At 32.7% G+C, this 16,267-nt stretch overlaps 1 protein-coding gene across 2 annotated transcripts in view; it reads left to right on the top strand.

Moving 5' to 3' along the window:
• LOC114333829 (peptide-N(4)-(N-acetyl-beta-glucosaminyl)asparagine amidase) overlaps window positions 1-16,267 on the top strand; it is an 86,204-nt gene that overhangs the window by 35,218 nt on the left and 34,719 nt on the right. For both annotated transcript variants that reach the window (XM_050642933.1, XM_050642932.1), the window contains exon 7: window positions 5,728-5,910. In XM_050642933.1, coding sequence (XP_050498890.1) covers window positions 5,728-5,910 — 183 coding nt within the window. The remainder of the gene's footprint in view (window positions 1-5,727; window positions 5,911-16,267) is intronic.

Here is a 16,267-nt window from a genome sequence, read left to right as displayed (position 1 = left end):
AATATTCATATAGTCTGTTCGCTAACTCGGACACAACTGGCTAGTGATTTTAGTAGATTTTTTTTTTGTTTTTGGTCAATTTAGCCAAAGTTGGCAAAATTACTAACTATTTAGTAATTATTACTTATTAAAGCCAGTATAATTACTTATTAAAATCAAAGCCAGTTGTGTCTTTAGCGAACCGACTATATCAGCTCTTTTGTAGTTGGAATATTGTGTGCGCCACTAATTTTTACGGCGTTTAGCGGTTTTTTATTCTTTGTATGGGAAGTTTTTGCATAAATTAAAAGTATAAACTTCAATGTTATGTTTCTCGATTACACGTTAAGCGTTATAAATGTCTTTGTCGTATTATTGCCCAAATGGGCGAGTGGTTATGACACTAAACTTGTGATAGGGCAATCAAAGTTCATATCCCAGCCATCCCAATATTTATTTTTTTTCAATATAATTCTTTGTGTCCATCGAATGTACACTAGATTTTTTTCTATTCGGAATACATGGAAAAGAAATAGTGGAATAGCTGGAAAATAAAATCAAATTGCCCGATTAAGTTTAACGTCGTAACCACTATAACCTTATAGACCATTTCGCTGATAATGGTTAAATGGATTGTACTGTGGAGCTCGATAACTTCTAAACGGTTTAACCGACTTTGATCACTAAACATGAGTTTGACAGATATTTACAATTAATGTCTGATGCATCCAAGATCAAATATGATATCTGAAGGTATTATAGGATTGGGTGAGCTTAAAACCGTTTTTCTCATCGGGAATGGATTTGATCATACTTATGAGGCCTATAACTTTTTTCAGATATGAGGTATACATCGTTAGACGCGTCTGGAGTCGTCCTACCAACGCTCAGTTATTGGCGCAATCCGTAGGTAGAAATTTTGAGTAATTGTCGAAAGTCGAAAATTTTCAAAGTCCAATTTTTCAGTTTTTCGACTATACTGAACTGTTTGTATGTCCGATCCTGACCACTTAGATACCATTTGAAAGCTAAACGTATGACTGCTAGTTCTTTTTTTTGGACAACAGACTCAGTAAAACACAGGTTCAAAATAAATAAATATATTATGGATATTTAAATACAGACTAAAAGTACAATCATAAAAATAAAATAATATTCCGTCTTCCCTCCGCCCCCGAAGAAAGCCTTCTTGGCGGACGTCTGTAAAAGAAAAATAAAATTGTATTTACTACTATCAAAAGAAAATGCAATAACAATATTAATGTAATGCAAGAAGTAACTACGCACATATTGGCAACCACGGTATACCTCAGCTACGCAGGCAATTTCGCAAATTCTAAATTTTGATAAAGATTGAGGCCTATAGAATCAAAACCTGCTAGATCCATGTTTTAAAAATTTGTCAGGAGGCTAAAAAAACATTAAAAATGTCAATTTTCCAAAAAGTATCCGGCATTTTTCAATCAAAGGGTCATCAATAAATGTCATAAAATTGCACACGAATTTGTTCTTTTTCTTTATGTCCCTTATAGCCCGATCAAAGAACAATCTGACCCCAAAAAAAATAAAGGAAGGATGAAAATTTGGAAATTGGTAGTTGAAATTGTCTGTTATTATATAAGAAAAAGTTTACAATTCTACATCCCCTCCATTTTTTTAAAATGGAAGGGAATACCCCCCTCTCGAAGGTGAAAAATGTACATTCAAAATAAGTCCGAAATTTAATAAAATCACTAATTCTAAGCAACTTTTGTTCTATAGAGTTTTTTCCGTAAGTCAATACGAGTTATTTGCAAGTGAATATGTTCATTTTTAACAGAAAAAGAAACATGTTTTTGGACGGTTCTTCGGAGATAACTCAAAAAGTAAGTATTTTAGCAAAAAAAATATTCTTAGCAAAAATATAGCTTATAAAAAACTGAAAAAAAATGGTGTATACGTGAGGTCTGTAGACCCAGTAGAAGCAGAGTTGTAGCTAATGAAAAGTAGGTTCTTCTTCATCAAATTCCAAATCGAATATGTCAAAGTGAAATAACCCAAAAACGGAGCACTTTTCGGGGACAATTCATTTTAACTTTTTTAAAGTGTTTAAAAAAAGGTTTATTTTTGTTTTAAAAAAAAACTTGTAACATTAAAAGTAAGTGAGTTACGCTCGGCTAAATGGGCATAGCTCCCAAGGGCAAAAAAAAGTGAGTTACGCTCAAAATATTGTTGTGTAATTTTATCAACTCCATTTCACAAGTTACTTTGCGTATGTATTATTTATATGATCTGTAAGTTTCATCGGGTCAAAGTGCTTATTTTTGAAATAGCTGTAGTTAAAATGGCTTGAACGAGTATCTAATCACGAGTTTATGCAAATTTTGAACAGCCATAGCATAACCAATTTTTGTCTAACAAGAAAACAAAAAAGAAAAAATATTCAGAAAAGCAAAGCGTACATTTTATTACTCTTTAAGATTTTTGGTATTACTAATAATTTTTAAGTTAATTCCATGAACAATTCCATTTTTTTTTTCAAAATAAAAATAAATGTTTTATTTTAAACCCAATTTTTTTCAAAAGTGAGCACTTTGAACCAATGAAACTTATAGATAATATAAATAACACATAAGTAAAGTAACTTGTGAAGCGGTAACGATTAATTTTATTTGGGAAGCTAATTAGGGAGTGATTTTCGCGATTTCTGTACCAAAAAATAAAAGGGATCAACAATATTTTGAGCGTGACTCACTTATTTTTAATATCAGAAGTTTTTTTAAAAAACAAAAATAAACCTTTTTTTAAACACTTTAATAAAATAGTTATAATGAATTATCCCCGAAAAGTGCTCTGTTTTTTTTTTTGTTATTTCACATTGAAATATTCGATTTGGAATTTGACGAAGAAGAACCTACTTTTCATTAGCTACAACTGTGCTTCTACTGGGCCTGCAGACCTCACGCGTACACCATTTTTTTTTCAATTTTTTTAAGCTATATTTTCACTAAGAATATTTTTTTCGCTATAATACTTACTTTTTGAGTTATCTGCGAAAAACCGTCCAAAAACATGTTTTTTGTTGTTAAAAATGAACATATTCCCTCGCAAATAACTCAAAAAGTATTGACTTAATGAAAAAACTCTATAGAACAAAAGTTGCTTAGAATTAGCCATTTTACCCAATTCCGGGCCTATTTTGAACGTATATTTTTTCACTCCCAAGAAAATATTTTTAACCTTGTATTTCCCATTTTTTGTAAAATGGGGGGATGTAGAATTGTAAACTTTTTCTTATATAATAATAGACAATTTCAACTACCTATTCCCAAATTCACATCCTTCCTTTATTTTTTTGGAGGTTTTCGTAAAATTTTGTGTTCCCTGATCGGGCTATTACATCTTCAGAAATTTTTACTTTAATTTGGATTAAGCAGAACGAAAAATTTAACAGGTTTTGATTCTGATGGGCTCAATTAACACATTGCGTGCCACGTCGCTCATATGTATATGAGAGACACAAATATTTTGCCAGCGGCCACGTCTCTCATTTTTTATATATGTTATAGTCAAAGCCCGAATTTCAGGCACTCCTAGGTTTGACTAGGCAATCCTCAGGTCTGACTGACGGTCTTAGTCAAAGCCCGAAATAAATTACAGTTTCGGCCTTTGACTAGTCAAACCTAGGAGAGACTAAGTTACTAAGACTAAGTAAACCCCGATCAGCTATTAAAATGTTGTAATTTGATAGATTGGGTTTAATAAAACGTATTTTTTTAATTTTAATGTTTATTGTTTTTATATTGTCGTAATTAAAATAAAAAAAAATAGTGTTTATTCTCATATATTGCGACATTATGGCATTTAGATTTGCACAATACGTTTCACCTTTTAGACTTAACATAATTTTGAAGAGCATTTCTTATTGCAGTGGCATTTTATAAAGCTTTGTCCTCCAAATTTAGAATCGTTTGTACTAATTTCTCTTAGAGACAGCTTAACGTCTGGAACATCTTCAAAATTAAGAAAATCCTCTTTGCGTTCTCTTATTTGAGTTCTTGAAAAAAGTGTGTTTATTGTTCCGTATTTAGTACCAACTCGATATAAACCATCAATTGTTTGATCTTGTATGATACCCAAACTATTTCGAGCATCTCCTTTGGCTCTATCAAAGCTGGGGATAGGTACTGTTACAGTTTTTCCGATCGAAATTGGAGAAAATTTGTTTTTCACTTAATTGTTTCATAGCATTAGCCTGGGCAGGAAGACCTTCAACCGTCTTTCTTTTATTTGAGCTGTTAATATTGTGAGGTAGGAAATTTTGTGTTGTACGTTTCGTACTCTGAATCTGTCAAAATGCGTCTGAGTTGAGAGAACTGAGTTTGATTATTATTTACACGTAATTTGGTTTGATTAAGTATATGGCACAAACAGATGGAATGGGAATGTCATCGTCAACTGTGAAAGAGGACTGTGCAATCGGAGAAAAAACCTAAGGATCACCATAATACTAACGAAGCCACTAGACCGTCGTCTCTAGGAGAGGAAGAAAATTGTCAAACAATTCAAATTACTTCTTTAGATGTGGTTTGTTGTATTTGCCAAAAAGACAGCTCTGACGCACATACGTGTATAATTTTTAATCAGGTGGTGCATGTTGTGTGCGCTGACAACACATTTGGTGCATACTATAAAGGTTTTGAAAGAGAAGTTTCATGCATGCGTTGTGCATAGACAGAAAAGTCCAATAACGCGAAGGTCTTCATCCCAGGCTTATTCTCTGAAATAATTAAGTGAAAAAAATTCCTCCAATTTCGATCGGAAAGACTGTAACAATACTTATCCCCACCTTTGATAGAGCCAAAGGAGATACTCGAAATATTTTGGGTATCATACAAGATAAAACAATTGACGGTTTATATAGAGTTAGTACGAAATACGGAACAATGAACACACTTTTTTCAAGAACTCAAATAAGAAAATGCAAAGAGAATTTTAATTTCGAAGATGTCCCAGACGTTAAGCTGTCTCTAAAGAAAATTAGTACAAAATATTCTAAATTTGGAGGACAAGAATTTATAAAATGCCACTGCAATAAAAAATGCTCTTCAAAATTATGTAAGTGTAAAAGGTGTAACGTATTGTGCAACACTAAATGCCATAATGCCTCAACATGTGAGAATAAACACTATTTTTTTATTTTAATTACGACAATATAAAAATAATAAACATTAAAATTAAAGAATGACGTTTTATTAAACCTAATCTAACAAATTACCACATTTTAATAGCTGATCGGGGTTTGACTAGTCAAACTCCGATTTCATAAAATAAAATTTCGACCTTTGCCTGACCAACTTAGTCTCTCCTAGGTTTGACTAGTCAAAGGCCGAAACTGTAATTTATTTCGGGCTTTGACTAAGACCGTCAGTCAGACCTGAGGATTGCCTAGTCAAACCTAGGAGTGCCAGAAATTCGGGCTTTGACTATAACATATACACGTACGACTGACTTTCATTGCCGTGGATATTCTGTGGCCCCCGAGAGTATTATCCCGATTAAGGCGTGGCGCGCAATGTGTTAAGAGAGACTGTTGTTTCGTCGTTGTAGAAATTTAATATCTACAAAATATTTTGACGACAATGTTAATAAAACAAGAAGCCGTTGGATGCTTAAACACCTAATAGTTTTTATTGATTAGCTTGTACTTTAAAATTTGAAAATATCTTGAAAACCTAACAACTTGGTTTTTTTATTTGTTTATTCTAGTTACATAGGTGCAAGAGTTGCGAGAAATTTACACCGTTTCCTCGGTATAATGATCCCAATATTTTACTTGAAACCCGTCGTGGACGTTGTGGAGAATGGGCCAACACTTTTACTTTGTGTTGCCGTGCTATGGGATGGGATGCAAGATACGTAGTAGAAGAAGGAGATCACGTGTGGACAGAGGTTAGTAATAATAGATTTATATAGAATATATGAGTAGATATTGTTTCAATTCATGTATCATGTTTGAGTAATATCTTATGTCTGCGTAGTTATATTTAGACATTTGAATTAAACAATGAACTAAAACAGGGATATGCACTTTTACCACAACTTATCAATTTAGCTCTGGAACATATACTTAGACAAGAAAAGAGAGAGGACGAGTAATCCTATAACCAAAAGTGAAGCCAATACGTCACCAGAGATTTTGATCAGCCACGTTTCTTTGGGGTATTGTTAAGGATTGAGTATTTAAAACGATAAAATGAAAAATTTGTATATTTTAAAATTATAGATTCTGTTACAAAGTAGATATATGATTTGTTGATCACGTTAAAAACATGGTCTTTTATATTTATAATTGCAACTGAATGCATTCAAACATAATTTTATTTTTTATAATTGCACAATTTTAGTTGTATTTAAAGAATTTTCATATAATTTTATAAAATTGTTTTGAAACTTGACAAAATTTCTATTAACCTTGTCACCATATGAATCCGTGTATGCAGTCTCACTCACTACTATAGTGAGCGATATGATGTGACAAGTTTTACACCTTTTGATGATGGATAGGTTAAAAAACCAGAGATTTTTTGTAATTGACGAATTTAAAAAGTTTTGTGAGTTCCCAACTAGTTCTTGAACACAGTCACATTTAATGTGTTGTGTTAATTATTAATGTACCACAAAACCATCAATACAAATTACAATTTGTTTGGAATAATTGTTTAATATACGATTGTTAATGATATAGTCATGTTTACACCAAATAAGTTCCATATGGTGCTATTTAGGTTCCATGAGACATAGATTTACGCCCGGTTTCATAATCGTTAAAGTGGACTTTAAATTTTAAGTTGGTACCTTTATCAATGGAATTGTTATGGATAAATGTCAACCTTAAAGTGAACTTTAGTTAATGTTCACTTTAAGTTGATTATAAAACCGGGCGTTAGGTTTTCTATTGGTGTTTTAAGTTTGTTGGAGCCAGTCAAAATTGGAATATCGTCCAATGGGATATAATTTCCTAAACCACCGTCTCTAATTTTTGCTGTTACAATAATAGTCTGGGCTGATTATCGGAGAATAGGCCATTTTTGGGAAAAGTTATTTACCAGCAATTTTATTGCTGGAATCGAATCTTATGATTGTATATGTTACCGTAAAAACCCGATTTCAGTTAAAACCCGAATTTACTAGGAAAAACTAGTTTTAACTATGAGCTTTAGACAATTCTAGTTTTAACTAGTGAAAACTAGAACTATCAAATATTTTCAGTTAATTCTAGTTGAGACTAAACATATTTCAGTCAAAACTAGTTTTTACTAAACTTTTCAGTAATTTCTAGATTCAACTAAAACTTGATAAATAATTTTCTTCTCTGGTTGTTTGTAAGTAATTTCTCTAAAACGTAAAATACTGGACAAGATCGTTACCGTAAACAAAGCAATTCCTTTGACCACTTGTTGTTATTGTATTGCATCCAGACTGCTAACATTTTCTCGATGTCTTGGTTAGCTCGCCCTACTGAACCTTGACTCTGGTTGTGCCTTGGTTTTCCATGAATTAATTTTGCCTTAGGCCAGTATGAGATTACCGCATTCATAACTGCATTAGCGAAGTCTCGGCCATTATCGGAAAGTAAAATGCATGAATGTAAAAGTCAAGAATATATCCGTTAATTATTGATAAGCAACTTCGTCCGCCCTCTTACTTTGAAATGGTCTCAACAAAACAAATTTTGTTAAATGATCTTGATAAACTGACTATTCATTTATGAATGCAATATAGGTTTCGACACAAGACCCTTCTTCGCTTTACTCTTCTTCCGTTGGCAGGTCTCACAAATTGATAGAAAATTATTGAACATACCAATTGTTACATTTGCTTTTTTTCTGGCGGTTTCAGTCTTCAACCTATCCCAACTTCCATGACCAATAGCAACGTGGGCTGCTTCAATTATGTCAAAAATGTCTTCAGCAGGTACATAATATTTGAAGGGTTCAGGTCTAGAAGCCAACTTTTTTATTTCGTCAACTTCAACAATTCTAAATCGTTTTAGTGTTTTCTGGGCAGGCAGTTACGCATCTTGTACTTCGGGCATTAATTTATTATACATGCTTTGGTCACAACATTGTAGTGACTTTCTTTCTTCTCGCTCTGTTCCTTCTGCAAGATCGTTTCCAAAAACGTTCTTTCCAAGTTCTTATATCTCTGCTCTCAACCTGATCTTTGACATTATCACGCATGGTAAATAATTCACAGTAGTGTAATAATGGTAATAATAATATAACCAATAAAAACGATGCAGAAAAATCAACAGTTGCACACACTAGTTTGTTACCGTTTGTAACCCTACCCCGAAAACGCCAAATCGTATTTGTCTCTTCTCGCAACGATTTTAACTAGTATTCGCTAGTAATTCCAGTAAAAACTAGTTTAAACTAGTATAAACTACTCTAAATGAAATTTGTTCGGGATTTCTAGTTTTAACTGAATTTAGCAGTCAAATCTAGTTTTGACTAGTTAAAACTAGAAATGTCTAAAGCGCTTAGTTAAAACTAGTTTTTCCTAGTAAATTCGGGTTTTAACTGAAATCGGGTTTTAACGGTAACATATATATTAATAATATAGATATGCAAAGTCCGCAGATAGTGTGCTACTTTTTTATAAACAAAATGGCGCCCGAAAATCGTGTTCTTTTCAATGTATGCTCTATAACTTTAAAGATTTTAACTTTAGACCAAAAACACCCAAATAAAAATTCACCGCAATTAAATTCTGCATAGAGACGTGTTTTTTCCGGTTTACTCCGATGAAAACTTTCCCCGGAAAAAGCGGGTTTTTCCAACAAAATCTTTAATTTTCAACTAAACTTTTAGATAAGTAGTTTTTAATCAATAATTAAATAACTTGGTAACGAAAAGCCCTTCTCGTATATATTATAATTCCAGAAGCCGATGGAAATTGAATGAACAGTTTAGCAACAATTGAAATGTTAATTGAAAATTTACGGTCGCTATAATAACGACAATAATTATGATGCATAAGAATAACTATGATTTTTTCATAAAAAGACACTACACCTATCTAATGTACTTTACAGAATTGCAATTGGACTATTTAAGCGGCCTCAGGAATATTTTAAAATTATAAACAATTTTTTGGCTTATAAACAAATAGAATATCTCAGGAAATATTAAACTAAATTAAATTGTGAAAACGGTATTCGAAAGACAGCGGCAGGACGCTTCTTTTAAAAGAAAAAACGTTTAATTATGACGAGTAGTTCCTGAGATACAACCGGTCAAAGTTGACCGAAATTTACGGCAAAGATATAAACAATAGGATCATAATTTTCAAACCATCACCTTTTTATTTTTGTCCTCTTTCTCCACACGAATTTTCATATCTTTAAAATCCTCATAACATATATTATTATAATAAAAACTATCGATAATACGTGTGAAAATTGCCAAAAATAGCAAAATTCCAATCAAAAATTAGGTTGGAGAAAATGTAACCCTCAAAGTTCAAAATCGGTATATGTTAAAAAAATGCATTTTCTCGGCTTCCCATAGAGCAATTTCCTTCATTCTTTTTTTGTTCCCAAGTAACTCGAGTAGACCCATCGAACTAACGCATTATTAAATGTCAAACTTGCTTTTCTTTTGTTATAATAAATTAATTTATTTATTATAACACAATATTTTAATTTGTTTAAATAAAAATTGTTTAAATAATTATACAGCTTTCAAATGAGAGTATTTATGTTTTTAACTTTAAAAGGTACACTTGTAGTAAGTTTATCTAAAAAAAAAGCCTACAACTGGAAAAAATATGTAATTTTCTGTTCTTATAAATAAATTAATCTATTATAACAAAACAAAAGCAAGTTTGACATTTAATAATGCGTTAGTTCGATGGCTCTACTCGAGTTATTAGGGATGAAGGAAATTGCTCCATGGGAAGCCGAGAAAATGCATTTTGTTAACGTATACCGATTTTGAACTTTTAACGTTACATTTTCTTCAACCTAATTTTTGATTGGAATTTTGCTATTTTTGGCAATTTTCACACGTATTATCGATAGTTTTTATCATAATAATATATGTTATGAGGATTTTAAAGATATGAAAATTGGTGTGGAGAAAGAGGACAAAAATAAAAAGGTGATGGTTTGAAAATTATGATCCTATTGTTTATATCTTTGCCGTAAATTCCGGTCAACTTTGACCGGTTGTATCTCAGGAACCACTCGTCATAATTAAACGTCTTTTCTTTTAAAAGAAGCGTCATGTCGCTGTCTTTTGAATACCGTTTTCACAATTTAATTTAGTTTAATATTTCCCGAAATATTCTATTTATTTATAAACCAAAAAATTGTTTATAATTTTAAAATAATCCTGAGGCCGCTTAAATAGTTCAATTTCAATTCTGTAAAGTACATTAGATAGGTATAGTGTCTTTTTATGAAAAAATCATAGTTATTCTTATGCATCATAATTATTGTCGTTATTATAGCGACCGTAAATTTTTAATTAACATTTTAATTGTTGCTAAACTGTTCATTCAATTTCCATAGACTTCTGGAATTATAGTATATACGGAAAGGGCTTTTACGTTACCAAGTTATTTAATTATTGATTAACAACTACTTATCTAAAAGTTTAGTTGAAAATTAAAGATGTTGTTGGAAAAACCCGCTTTTCCGGGGAAAGTTTTCGTCGAAGTAAATCGGAAAAAACACGTCTCTATGCAGAATTTAATTGCGGTGAATTTTTATTTGGGTGTTTTTGGTCTAAAGTTAAAATCTTTGGAGTTATAGAGCAAAAATTGAAAAAAACACGATTTTCAGGCGCCATTTTGTTTATAAAAAAAGTAGCACACTATCTGCGGACTTTGCATATCTATATTATTAATACATACAATAATAAGATTCGATTCCAGCAATAAAATTGCTGGTAAATAACTTTTCCTTGAATTTTGCTAATTAGCCCAGAGTATAAGCTTATATACTGCAGCAAATTGCCCAGCGATTGGGTTGTACAAAATACGTCCAATGAACACTACCAGCTCTATTAGGAGAAAACTGTCCAAATTATCTTATGTCAATCAATATTTTGTACCAAATCTAAACCTATTGTTATGCCTTGTTTACTGAGTAACGCCGCTAATAACCTGTTTGTGGATACGCCATCTTTTCTTTAATAAAAAAAATTCAAAAATATTCATAAAGATAAAAAAGATCAAGGCAGGTTTTCTTTATATTTGATTCAGAGTTGGACCACCATCTCCATATAGCTATTTCACAGGCCCGGCCCCAGGGGTGGGCGAACTGGGCGGCCGCCCAGGGCGGCGAATTTAGGGGCGGCAATTTTAAGAGGACAGCCAATTTTTGAAATTGAAGAAATAATAAATTATGTTTTTAATATTATAAAAAATCAATATTATGAACAAGAGCATCAAAAATGCATCTGTAAAAACGAGAATTATTAAGTGAAACAATAACAATTGCAAGGTTTATTCGACGGGAAATCGACAACACTGCCTTCTTCGTAGCATAATAATAGTGGGACCAGCACTAAATTAAATTCACTGAATTCACTTAAAATTAAATTACTGAAAATGGATATAATAATTTGAAAAATCTGGCTGAAGCTTATTGCTAAGCTGACATAAGTTATTTTGCAAAAACTGAATGAACTGAAACTGAGAATACCTTTGGACGATATGAGAGGACAAGGGTATGATAATGGGGCAAACATGAAAGGGAAGAACTTTTTGTCCCATGTTCTAGCCATTCACTCAACTAAGTCGAGAACGATAGTCTCACAGTTTGCAGTTTCATTCTTTTACTTAGTCACAAAAATTTACAACTTTTTTTCACCATCTATTCATCGTTGGGCTATACTAAAAAAACATCTTTCTAGCATAACATTGAAACCTTTGTCCGAAACTATGTAGATGGGATGTAGATGGATAGAATTGATTAAATTACTCCGATCAGATACCAAATTGAAGAAATCTACCTTGAAGAAATCTATGCTCTTGTAGAAATCACTGTCAATAAAACCAACGATAAAATGGTTGCTCATGAGGCAAGCTGTTTGGAAAATTACATACATGATTTTATTTTTCCTTGCTCTGTGGTAATAGGTATGGCATGACATTTTACTTCACATCAACGTTGTCAGCAAATCACTGCAGAGTATTGATATTAATTTTAGTTTATCAAGCTGTCAGTTTATTAGAAAAAACACAAATCCATTTTAAGTCTCTCAGAAGTGATTTAAAATTCTAGGACTATTTGACAGACGCAAAGGAGTTCCATCAAAGTTAGAAATTGAAAACCCGAAAATCAGAGGCACACTAACATCAAGAGGAAAGTGAAAAGACAATTCGGCTATGAGGCTGAAAATGAAAGAATGGACCTAGATCCAGAGACGCGATATATATGTTGACTTCTATTTGTGATAGATTTCAGCAAATTAAGAGCCATGGAGAAATTTTTGAGTTTTTGTACGACATATACCAAATTAAGCATATGACTGGTAGTGATTTATCAGATAAATGTTTTAAGCTATGTGATGCTTTAACTTTTGACGAGTCAAAAGATCTAAATTATGCTGATCTAAAAGATGCACTCAAAGTATTTTCCACGGTTGTGAAGCCCAAGAGTACACCTCTAGAGACACTGAAAATAATTAGACAGTATGATTTTGATTTCGCACCCAACGTTAGTGTAGGAGTTTTCTCACCCTACCAGTGACAGTGGCCTCTATAGAGGGAAGCCTTTCAAAGCTAAAATTAATAAAAAATTACTTAAGATCAACTATGTCCCCAGGAACGTTTGAGTGCACTAGCGACAATCTCTATTGAACACGAAATAGCGGAGTCCCTGGATCTTTGAGAATTATTAAAGATTTAAAACACTTTCTCGTGCCAAAATAAAAAGAGTATTACTTACTTAGAAAAGTAAGTGTGTAATTATGGATATGCATAGTGAGTTTTTGGATATTAAGGCATGTTTTAATATAATAATAGTAATGTAGTAAAATGTCATGAAAATATTGCAAATATATGTATTTTTAAGCGTCTATTGTTCAAATACAGTGGAAAATGACGTATTAAATAATTTAGCAAAAAGCACACATCAATAAAAATACAATCCTGATTTAAGTTGGCGATCGCTGAAGGAAGGTGGTGAGTCATGGGCCAACCAAAGGGGGGCGGCGCGGTCACCTATCTTGCCCAGGGCGGCAAAATCCCTAGGGCCGGGCCTGCTATTTCAGCATCCTTATGCATCATCAGTGATGTTTATGCAGTCACAACTCTGTCTGTATCATAAATTTACTTTATTTTTATGACATTTTAACCCTCAACGAACATCCACCACTGACAACCCATTGTTATAGTTGATGTGACCGCCATGTTTTTGGTGGCAAGCAAACTCAAAACTGGCTTCACTTTTTGAACGTGTATTAAATGAGTGTTACCCGTCCTCTCTCTTTCCTTGTCTAAGAACATATAACTGCAAGAATCGAAAAACCGACTACAGTATTTCATCGAGAAGGACCAAATTTACTGTTGGCATTTGCAGACGATATCGATCTAATAGGAAACACCAGATTAAGGATGAAGGACACTTTTGTCAGGTTCGAGAAGGAAGCAGAGAAGATGGGGCTCCTAATCAATGAAAGTAAAACGAAATATATGGATATGAGTCGCAATAACCAAACCAGAGACAGGATCGGCCAGAACATCACCATCGATGACTTTAACTTTGAGCGCGTTAGAGAATTTAAGTATCTTGGAATAACAATAAGTGAAGACAATAACGGATCACAAGAAATAAACAATAGGACACAATCCGGCAACAGATGTCTCTATGCCCTTCAAAGCCTTATAGAATCGAAACAACTAACAAGACAAAGATACAGCTATATAAAACAATCATATGACCCGTAATGATGTATGGCAGCGAAAGGTGGACGATAACAAAGGCAAACGAAGAGAAACGACGTGTTTGGGAAAGAAAAATCTTAAGATCTTTGGGCCTGTGCTTGATGAAGCGGCAGGACAATGAATATAGGCTAAGAACTAACAAAGAGCTAGAAGAAGTATACCCATGCGCCAACATAATGAAAGAAATAAACTCCAGAAGACAAATGGGCAGGACACATCAGAAGACATTCTGACCAAAGAACAGTAAGGCTCTATGGGAAGAAGTCCCAACTAGAAGAAAACCACGTAAACGCCCTCGACTCCTGTGGCGAGATAATATAGGAGACCTTAAACCTATGGGCATGGAGAACTGGATGGAGATTGTTTAAGAGAGAGAAGAGTGGAGGCATGTTGTTGAGTCTGCTAAAATTCACGAAGGGTTTTAACGCCACGGAGTAGTAGTAGTAGTAATTATATTCAGATTGGGAGATTGTACTGACAGAAAGATGGTAGTTGGATGGTATCTTGGCAGTTACATTATAATATTTTTTTGTATTTTGTTGAAGTGAAAACTTCTTTAGGGACGTTGTGCGATTTTTGGATAGGGGAAAAAGCATTGAATTCGCGACCGTCATCGCAACCGTCATCGCGACCGTCATCTCTTATGCTATAATATTATGTGTATGTGTAATATAAATTGTGTAGAGGTATTTAAATTTAAAATAAATGTAAAACCTATTTTAGGATGGGTAAAAAGGATTGATTTCGCTACCATCATCGCGACCGTCATCGCTTCGGCGAAATAAATTTTGTAGATATATGGGTATATTATGTGTTTGTATATATAAATTGTATAGAAGTATTTAAATTTAAAATAAATGTAAAACTTATTTTTGGATGGGAAAATGAATTTCGCTCTTCGGCGAAATAAATTTTGTATTCTTTACGTCAAGATATAAGAAATTTGGCCTGGCGCTGGTGGGATGTCCCTACCGATTTAGTATCATAATAACAAACAACAAACCCTCCAGGAGCGGATTCGCTAAAATTAAGGGGAAAGGAACAAATGCAAAATTTTGACGCCTGTCAAAATTTTCAATGTGTTTTAAATGTAATCATTTTTTTCGAATGCTGAGAAAACTAATATGTAAGTATTTTTGAAAAATTTAAACGCAGAAAAATTACTTAATCACCGAGGGCTGAAAGTCCCTTGGAATGAATTAAAAGTTTCTTTTGAATGAGATATTTGAAATTAAAAATCACACTAAATTTTCTCTTAGTTTTTCACTCCTGTAACTAATTAAAATAAACATTATAGAAGTTTTCAGGGACTTCCGGCCCTCGGTAATAACGTAACGGCTTAAAGCCGAAAGTTCGTACCCATCCCCTTAACAAAAAAAAATTCAAGTCTTCAAGTAGATATAATATTTTAATGGGGTTGGAATAATAAATATAAATTTAAATGTCATATCATTATATTTATTACGTATTTATATCTATGTAGTTATAGGTAAATATATTATTATGTACAATGAAATAAGAGAAATGAACAAATTAAAGAAATTAAGGAAATTAATGATAATAACAATAAAAGATTAAAAGAGTGGTAGCAAAAATCAGAATTAAAAAGATAACATAATAAAAAATAACATAGAAAAATAAAATTTGAAGTTTAGACGGAAAAAAATAAATACAAATTACAACTCTATGTCACTATCGCTGTCATCTTCACTAGAATCGTTATCTAATGTTATAATTATTGGTTTAATATGTGAGGTTAATGTTCTGGAATGATCTTCCGTTTTTATAACATGTGAAACACAATTTTGCCACAGTGTTGGGGAAATCTTTTTTATTTCTTCTACAATATGTGACACCGATTCGCTACTAAATTTGGGACAGCAGTTGTTTCGCCGTAAACTTTCCTTAAGTTGGCTCCAGATTAATTCAATGGGGTTGAAGACACAGTAGTAAGGAGGTAATCGCAATACATTATGACCATCACGTTTGGCTAATTCGTCTATAGCAAATTGTTTCTCAAACACTTTTGTGTGAAGAACTTCCAACATTTCTTTTTTTTTGTATATGTTTCTTCAAAGTACAAATCATTGTCATACAAAAAATCAGATATCTGTTTTTTTGTCGAACCTACACCGGGGATTTTTCTAATTTGTTCGCTGTGATACGTTGCGTTATCCATTACAATCACACTTTTTTGAGGCAAATTTGGCAACACCTTCTTTTCAAACCATTCCTTAAACAAGCTACTCGTCATATTTTTATGGTAGTCCAGCTTTGAATCTTTAATGTTTTTGCCGATAGTAAAAAACTTTCCCCTCCAAGCCAGCCATTTTTGGATCCAATGTTC

This window comes from Diabrotica virgifera, chromosome 2 (assembly GCF_917563875.1).
Source record: "Diabrotica virgifera virgifera chromosome 2, PGI_DIABVI_V3a".
NCBI classification, from domain to species: Eukaryota; Metazoa; Arthropoda; class Insecta; order Coleoptera; family Chrysomelidae; genus Diabrotica; species Diabrotica virgifera.
This window is presented reverse-complemented; position numbering and strand designations above follow the sequence as displayed.